At 55.0% G+C, this 9,304-nt stretch overlaps 1 protein-coding gene across 1 annotated transcript; it reads left to right on the forward strand.

Moving 5' to 3' along the window:
• Window positions 1-2,752: 2,752 nt before the first annotated feature.
• LOC133081748 (melanoma-associated antigen E1-like) lies at window positions 2,753-8,596 on the forward strand. Its single transcript, XM_061178119.1, is given in 6 exon segments — window positions 2,753-3,025; window positions 3,027-4,109; window positions 4,111-4,206; window positions 5,604-5,684; window positions 5,810-6,225; window positions 8,029-8,596. Coding segments are annotated over 6 exon segments (2,517 nt in total).
• The last annotated feature ends 708 nt before the right edge of the window (window positions 8,597-9,304 follow it).

A 9,304-nucleotide genomic window follows, 5' to 3' on the forward strand; every position in this document is an offset into this window, starting at 1 on the left:
ATTCGTGAGGCACAGATATTGTAAGAATATCGATTTTCCTTAATTCATTTACAGATTTAGTACCTTATCCATAGCAGCTGATGACAATCAAACATGGGCTACTGTTTCCTGTACCCAAAATCAACCATGGAAAAATTACAGAAGGAATAAAGAGAAAACATTAACAAAAGCAAAAACACAAAACTAAATAATCCCTGAGGGACAATAAGTCTTCACTGAACTAGAACCTGAGTGTGGGCAGGTAGGGGGATGCCCTGAATTCGAGACAGGTCTGTAGCCTGCAAGAGAGGCAGATGACAGGATTGATTAGAGAAAAGCCTTTAAACTTGAGCCCTTGATTTTTCCACTGTGCTCTGGGACCATGAATCTCTACTGCTTCACTGAAGGAACCTGAGGCAGCATTTCAGAGCCCGCATGCCAGGAGCATGGGACACCAAAGATTGGGCTGGATGTGGCAGTATGGTCCACAGGCTGTGAAATAACCATCTGAAACTTTGTTAGTGGATGACAACTGGCCTTTTTAAATGATCATCTTAATAGACTATCACACACTGACTCAAAGAGAATAGCAAGTAACACAGCAGTTGTACAAAAGGACAGAAATTCATTTCTGAACTTTTGGGCAATGCCCCTGATGGCAACAAAGAGAGACCACAGTGAGAACTGTCAGGCTAAGGAGCCCCTTCACTAACTCCTCTGGGATTATGTGGGGCATGGTTGGGGACAGGGATGGATTCATACCAGAGAAGGATGGAATCGCAGGCCCTGCCAGCAGTCAATGTGAGGACCTTGAGTGAGACCTGACGGGCCCCAAACCACAGAAGAGAGTCTCGCCTCCTTTCCCCTCAGCTCATCTTACCTGCACCAGCCATCTCTGGGAGGCTCCAGGCACAAGTGTCCAGATGAGATGTGCCTGCACTTCACACCAGCAGTCTCAGGGAGCTGATGTCTTTGATGTGAGGCCTTGGCCTCAGGTCGGCAGACGGGAGGTAGCCCAGCACCTACAGGGAGTCAAGAGAAGACACTGAGAGAGGATTGAAAGCAGCATCCACCATAGAACAGGGGGCCCCAAAGAGGCCTCACTGTCAGTCTCAGAGGACCCAGGCATGGCTGTGAGGCTCAGGCCCCCAGATACTTCCGGCTGGGGGTGCCGACAGAAATGAGAGCCAAGGTGTGACGCCTGCTGACTCAGCTCAGCAGAGGGAAAAGTCCCAAGACCTGCCAATAGTCAATGAAAGGCCCACGTGCCAGTCCTGCGGGAAGCTCCGCCGGTACCACCTCACACCTCCCGTCCCGTGCCGCCTCGCCTCGCCTCGCCCCGCCCCGGCCGGGGTCCGCCCCGCCCCGGCCCGGCCCCGCCCCGCCCCGCCCCGCCCCGCCCCGCCCCTGCTGTCCTCCTGGAGCCCAGATGCGCATGACCGGAAGTGACGTCCTCCTAACCACGCTGTGGGGGCGAGGCCATTTTTGAGAGCTGCCGTCCCGCGAGGGTGAGCCGCGGGAGGAGTCCCACATCTCGTCAGGTGTCAAGGTGTGAGGTGACCCCAGTTAGAAGTGCAGGGACGCCCCCGACACCCTCAATCCCCTTTCCCTCCGAAAAGAGGCGGCCACACAGGCCCCGCCCACCCCGCCCCTGCTCTCGGCCCAAGAGGCTCGGGCCTGGCCGTTAGGCCCCAAGTCCATCCGCTTCCCCCGCGGGGTCTCGGGCAAGGAAGGCCTCGCTCTGAGGCTGGTGGACCCTGGCTCAGCTCAGTAGAGGGAGCGCCCCAGGCGCTGTGGAGTGAAGGACGGGACCCTCGTGGGGACCGAGGGGCTCCACACCCCAGAATGGCGGCCACACGGACCCCGCCCCTGACGTCGGCCTGGGAGCCTCCGGGCAGGTCTAAAGACGGAGGGGCTCCCTCAGTGCGAACGCGGGCGGGCGGGCGGGCGGACGGGCGGACGGACGCGGGAGACTCAGGGAGGAGGGGGCCTTGTTCTGAGGGGCTGGCCGCAGGTCAGCAGAGGGGGGATTTCCAGGGCACGGGAGGAGTCAGGGTGAGGACCGTCCTCCCCGTCGCAAGGGCACCTCAGAACCCCTCCCCTGTTGCCAGCCGCTTCCTTCTGGCCACACACGGAGAAGGGAGGGCTGCTGTGTGAGAGGGGAGGTGCAGGCCAGCAGAAGGCGCGTCCCTGAGCACTCCCAAGAGTCAGCCCAAGCCCTTGAGTGAGGACCAGTGGGGCCGCCAACCACAGGGCCTCGACCCGTCTGCCGCACGCTGCAGGCTTGGTAAAACTCTGCCACATGCGGCCGCGTGGTCACCCTCACTGCCTCCTAATGAGACTCAAGGAGGTGCCGGCACTGGTGCGAGCAGATGGCCCTCGGGGCAAGAGAGGAGCTCCAGGCTGCACCGGCCGTCCAGGGAGGACCCCGAGTGAGGACTAAGGGAGCCACCCACCCCGAAGAGAAGGGACGAGAGAGAATATGGCCTGTCCCCTCCTGCCAACCCTTAAACTCCCAAGAAAGGACTGTCAGGCTGAGACTGCCCGTAATTTCCTCTGCCAGGTCCAAGGGAGGTTAGAGCTTTGTTCTGAAGGGGCCATCACCAGGCAGCAGAAGGGAGGGTCCCAGGACCCTTCGGTGGTGGGCTGAACGCTCCCTCCTTTCCTCCTCCTGGGTGTCATGGAAGATGGTGGTGTCAACTTCAGAGCAGCAGAGGGGATGGGGTGGGGGGGGGTGGGGGAGTCTTGCCAGTAACTGTCATCCTGACTCTGAATGGGAACCGCGAGGACCTACCTCCCCTGCCAGCCCCCACTGTCACCCCCGTCCCGCCCAGGCAGGGCTGGCTGGCTGTGCCCCAAGGCTCACTCTACCGTCCTCCACAGGGGTCTCAGGGGACAGGCTGAGCAGGAGAACAGGAGCCCTGTGGGTCCTCGAGCAGTGCCCTCAGGGACCCTGCAGAGGCGGCCTTGGTTAAAGCCAGGGAGGAATCTCCCCGCTGAAGGTGCTCACAGCATCTCCTTGTCCCTCCCCCAGGTACCCTCATTGCCTGCCTTCCTGCCCACACTCCCGCCTGCTGGCCCTGACCTGTGTCATCATGCCTCGGGGCCAGAAGAGCAAGCGCCGTGCCCGCGAGAAACGCCACCAGGCCCGGGGGGAGACGCAGAGTCTCAAGGGTGCCCAGGCCACTGAGGTGGCGGTGGCGGCGGCAGCAGCAGAGATAGAAGAGTCGCCCTCCTCCCCCTCTTCTGTTTCTCAGGGTACTCCCCCGAGCTCCCGTGCTGCTGGCACTCGCCAGGAGCCTCAGGGAGCCCCAGCCACTAGCTCTCGTGATGCAGGGGTTTCCTGCCCAGGATATGAAGAGGGTGCCCGGGCGAGCCAAGATGAGGAAAGTGCAAGTACCTCCCAGGCAGCACCTTCCACTCACAGCACTTGGAGAGATCCTCTGTCCAGGAAGGCCAGCAAGTTGGTGGAGTTCCTGCTGGAGAAGTACAAGATGAAGGAGCCCATCCCGCAGGCAGCAATGCTGAAGATTGTCAACAAGAAGTACAAAAAGCACTTCCCCGAGATCCTCAGGAGAGCCTCTGAGCGCATGGAGCTGGTCTTTGGCCTCGAGCTGAAGGAAGTCGACCCCAGCTGTCACTCCTACGCCCTCATCAGCAAGCTGGCCCTCCCCAGCGAGGGAAGTCCCAGTGATGAGTCGGGGCTGCCCAAGTCCGGTCTCCTGATGATTCTCCTGGGCACGATCTTCAAGAAGGGCAACCGTGCCACCGAGGAGGAGATCTGGGAACTCCTCAATGCGGTGGGTTTGTATGCTGGGAGGAGGCACTTGATCTTTGGGGAGCCCAGGAGGCTCATCAGCGAAGATTTCGTGCGGCAGAAGTACCTGACGTACCGCCAGGTGCCCAACAGCGATCCTCCGCGCTATGAGTTCCTGTGGGGCCCGAGAGCCCACGCTGAAACCAGCAAGATGAAAGTGCTGGAGTTTGTGGCCAAGATCACTGGTACCGTCCCCAGTGCCTTCCCAGATCTCTATGAGGAGGCTCTGAAAGATGAGGAAGAGAGAGCAGGCGTGAGAGCCGCGGCCAGGGCTGCAGCTGTTGCTCAGCGCAGTGCACTTCCAGGGCCAAGGCCCCGCAGCTCCTCCCACATCTAGGGAGGGAGGCCGCGGGCAGTTTGTTCACTTTGTTTTGGAAGAGAGCAGTCAAGCTCCTAAAGAGTGCAGCGTAGTAGGGGTGGAGGGAGCAAAGTGTAGATCTTATTTATCTTCCTGTTTTAAACTAGTAACTTCTATTTATTATTTATTGATTTATTTAGGTTTTTTCAAATGTTTTTTTCTTGTAATAGATAGTGTGTTTTCTTAAGAATATGAATTCGTGCATGACACTGCTTGCATATTTATTGCTGTTTAAAGAGTTCTAAAGTTACAGTTTTGGTATATGTAAAAGAAATTCACGAACCATCTATATTTTCTGTATGATCCACAAGTAGAAAACATGGCACTGCAATAGAGATTTTCATGGAAACGTGAAAGACGACCACAGAAAATATTTAGAAACAAAAAATGGAGAAAACATAGAGTAAAAGGTATTTAATTCGTGGTTTGCCTTATTTCTTTTAAACTTTCTCATTTATGAGTATTTGTTTCTTTTGTCCTAGTGCACTGCATATTCTCTGCTACCTGCTGGATTAAAAATAAACTCTGATGGGAGGGTGGTATTTTGGGGGTTCATAATAATCACATCATAACTGCCATTCATCAAAAACCCAATATTTCTTAATGAGTATGCCACTGCTTTATATGTAGTACATAACATTCCAACATTCCAACATTCATGCAGGATAGGATTTAGCAGACTCCCTTTATAGGTGAATAACTTGCAAATTTCTCAAGTTCACAAGACTGATTAAGTGACCTTGCTGGGTCTAGTCCCCTGGTCGGGAATAGTCTAGAGCTTACACTCTTCCACTCCTCCCAGCCTAAGCCAGACCTTATGTCTTTTAATTCATTTTTCTTCTCACCACTCCAAAAGGTATCTCATGGGATAAAAGGGGCCCTGTTCCCAAAGCACTGTTTTGGAACACAGTAATAGTAACGCTGAATAAGTGAATGGTATGAATAAAAAAAAAATATTCGGTGACAATGGGGTCTTCTACATATGCAATGCCAGATAACCTGAAAAGATCAGCATCTCCTCATTCACTCTTCAAGTTTCTCAGGGACATAAAAGCCTTGGTTTAAGAGCTGTGTCCTCAGGTCAGTGGAGGGAGGAGTCCGAGCCTCTGATAGTTATTCAAGGTGAGGACCTTAGAAGAGGAGGGGGCCCCACAAAGTATACCCTGCTTTCTCCCTTGTGTGGCCATGGGCAGAGCTGTCTGTCTGAAGGTACCCCTTCTTTTCCTCCGGGGCAAGGGTGGAGAGGTTCTCAGGGAGGTGAGTTCCTTGGTCTTGTGGCAGCATCTCCAATCCTGCCCAAGTAGGAGATCCTAACGGGCCTTAATTTGATTCAGGGTGAGGACACTGGGTGCTGATGAGTGGACTCCCCATAACAAAGGGGACCACACAGAGGCCCCTGGCAGGGGTAGCCAGGGAATAGGTCTCTTACCTCCCCTTCTGGCGTCTCAGGAAGGTGAAAGCCTTGGTCTGAGGCTGGCAGACAGACAGTCAGTAGGGAGGCTGGAGTCCCATATGCTACCTGAAGTCAAGGTAAGAAACCTGAGTTAGGACTGAGGGGCCACTGACTCCAGAAGAGTGGGGCCTTGTAAAATCCTGCTCCTCAGAAGACCCCAACAGCTTTGGACAGATCTGGTTCATCCTGACTTCCAATTCAGAATTTCCAAGAAGGTAATGCCTTTGTTCTTAGGAGCACAGCTTCAGGGGAGCAGAGGGTGGAGTCCTGGGTCTGGTCAGGCATCACGATGAGGACCCTGAATGAGGAGCAAGAGGACCACTCACTCCAGAACAGAGGAGAATGCAGAGTCCCACCCCTGATGTCAGCCCCAGGCGGCCCAGGACAAAGCTTTCTGGCTGACGTGCCCCCTCTGTCCACTGGGAGTGGTCTCAGGGAGGCGAGGGCCTTGGTCTATTGGGAACAGCCTCACTCGGTAGAGACTGGAAATCTAGTGACTCTAAATGAGGATAAAGGGACTCCACCTAGAACAGAGCCCTGCCACTGGATACCTCCCCTCGGCAAATCCAGGAATGTTGGCATGATGTGCCCCACACGTTTCCTTTTAGAGCGTCTCAGGTAGATGAGGCACTTGGTCTCAGGGGCCAGCCTCACGTTAGCACAGGGAGGAATTCCAGGTCCTGCCAAGAGTCAAGCAGAGGACCATGAGGACTGAGGGAACCACCCAAATCATAAAAGTGGGGACGCCACAGAATCCCTCCCTTACTGTCGGCCATGAGTGACCACAGGCAGTCATGCCCACGTGAGGCAACCCTCACATCCTCCTAGGTGGTCTCAGGGAATTAAAGGCTGTTGTATGAGAGGACAGGCCTCTCTAGGTCACGGGAAGAGTCAGTGTAAGGACTCTGAGTGAGGACCAAGGGGAACGCCCGACCGAAAAGAGAGAGGAACACATAGCCCCACCACCCTTTCGGCCCTGGGAAGCCCCAGGCAGGGGTAGTTCGATGTGTCACCCACTTGCTTCCAGCTCTGGAGGACTCAGGTCAGTAGAGGGAAGAGTCCCAGATCCTGACAGAGTGAGGACTATTGAGGTCACAAACCCCAGAAGAGTGGAGCCCGGAGAATCTTGCCCTCTGCTGTTAGTCCTCAGAAGCCCCTCAGAAAGAGCTGTGGCTACATGTGGCCTACTGTGACTTCTACTTCTGGGGACTCAGGCTGGTGAGGACTTTGCTCTGAGGCTGGCTGACTCAGCATAGGGGAAATTTCCAGGTTGTGCTAGGAGTTGGGGTGAGGACCTAAGGCTGGAGTGGAGCATGAAAACCATAACAATGGGGGCAGCACATCATCTCTCCCCTGCTGTCAGTCCTGGGAGACGCCTGGATAGATGTCAGGCCGAGCAGAGGCAACCCTTAACTCCTCCCAGGGTGACAGAGAAGTGAGGACAGTTAATAGGTGAAGAGAGCGAGAAATTATAGGTCTTCCCAGGAGTCAAACGGAGGAGCCTGAGCGAGGACTGGTGCGGCCAACCATAATAAGGCCTGGATTTGCCTGCCACAGCTTTCTGCCTTCAGAGACCACAGGTAGATGTGGGAAATCAGGCTACCCTCACTTTCTTCTGTTGGGTCTCAGAGAGCTGTGGGCCTTTCTACGAGCACATGTCCTCAGGTAAAGAGAGAGGAGCCACAGGCCTTCCCAGGAGTCAAACTGAGAACGCTGAGTGACGACTAAGGGGAACATGCCCCGCCCCCTGAGCTGTGGGGACGACAAAGAGTCTAGCCTTGCCCCTGCTTTCAGCACTTGAAGGCTCAGGACAGGGCAGTCGGGCCGAGGCTCCTTTACATCAGGTCTAAGGGAGATGAGATCCTTAGCCTGAAGGCAAAGCCATTAGAGGGCAGAAGGGTGGGTCCCAGGCCCTACATGAAGCCAACTGAGAGCACTGAATAGGGACTGAGGACCCAGTGATCCCAGGATAGAAAGGACTCCACAGAGCTGTCAGCACTGTGTTTCCCCCCTGTCAGGGCGGTGAGCTGGGGCACCCCTCACTTCCTCCTCATGGGTCCCCGGGACCACTGAGGTGTCAATTGCAGAGCAACAGAGAGGAGGAAGCCCAGGCCCTGGCTGCCGTCCACCTAAAGATCCTGAAGATGAACTGAGCAGACTCCCCGCCCTAGAACACGGAAGGTCCCACTGGCAGCCCCTTCTGTCACCCCAGGGACACTCAGGTAGGCTGGCAGCCTGTAGCCCAAGGCTCACTCTACCGTCCTCCCCAGGGGTCTCAGGGGACAGGCTGAGCAGGAGAACAGGAGCCCTGTGGGACCTCGAGCAGTGCCCTCAAGGACCCTGCAGAGGCGGCCTTGGTTAAAGCCAGGGAGGAATCTCCGCGCTGAAGGTGCTCACAGCATCTCCTTGTCCCTCACCCAGCTGCCCTCATTGCCTGCCTTCCTGCCCACACTCCCGCCTGCTGGCCCTGACCTGTGTCATCGTGCCTCGGGGCCGGAAGAGCAAGCGCCGTGCCCGCGAGAAACGCCACCAGGCCCGGGGCGAGACGCAGAGTCTCAAGGGTGCCCAGGCCACTGAGGCGGCGGTGGCGGCGGCGGCAGCAGAGATAAAAGAGTCGCCCTCCTCCCCCGCTTCTGTTTCTTGGGGTACTCCCCCAAGCTCCCGTGCTGCTGGCACTCGCCAGGAGCCTCAGGAAGCCCCAGCCACTAGCTCTCGTGATGCAGGGGTTTCATGCCCAGGATATGAAGAGGGTGCCCGGGCGAGCCAAGATGAGGATAGCGAGTCACAGATGAGCGGGCCTGCCCCATCCTGGACGGTTCCTCTTTCCCTCCCCTACCTGGACACTGGTGGTTGGAGCATGCCCAGAGATCCTCCCTCTCGTGGTCAAGGACCACTGCTAGGTTTCCAGCCATACCAGGACCAAGCAAGACAAAACCGCCAGCACAGGTTGACGCAGGCGCACCAAGACCTAAAAGGTGACTCAAGGTAACCCAGGGTTCATTATGCCTCATTTGTAACAACTTAGCATTGCGGCTTTTGCTTCCCCGCCCCACCCCATGGGTTCTGCTTGGGTGCTTATGGGTAAGTGCCTGCATACTAGCAGGAAAGTTATATAACCTAAAGCTGTCAATTGATTTGTCAGTCAAATAACACAGGACACAGGGAGGGACCACCACTCTACAAAACACGGCCCTACCCCATTGCGGGGCTGCTTCTGGTTTCCAGACAGCCCGCTCTCCTGCTTTCTCGGGAGTGTACTTTTGCTCTGCTTAACTGAACTCTTGCTACTTAAAACTGCTCTACGCCTCTCGATTGAATTCTTCCTCTTTAGGAGGGCAAGAACCAAGGAAATCGCCATTCTGCTGGTGACAGTATGGATCACACATTCATTACTTTTATCAGGTACAAGGCAAAGTTTTGATATTTTATAAAACAAATTTAGAAACCTTCCATTTTTTTTATGACCTCGAACAAGAAAACACAGCAATGGAAGAGGGATTTCCATGGAACTGAGAATAGACTCGGCAGTAAAATAATGTGGGTCCAGTAAAAAAGAAAAGAAAAAGAGTAAATGGTGGTACATTTTTGGTTTGTTTTATTCTTTTAGTGCTTCTTTTTGTAAAACTGAAAGATGTTTTCTTAGATTATTCAAGATTGTGAGAGAAATTAAACAATAATAAAGTAGACATCCTTATCG

The sequence above is a fragment of the Eubalaena glacialis genome, chromosome X, assembly GCF_028564815.1.
Source record: "Eubalaena glacialis isolate mEubGla1 chromosome X, mEubGla1.1.hap2.+ XY, whole genome shotgun sequence".
Taxonomy (NCBI): Eukaryota; Metazoa; Chordata; class Mammalia; order Artiodactyla; family Balaenidae; genus Eubalaena; species Eubalaena glacialis.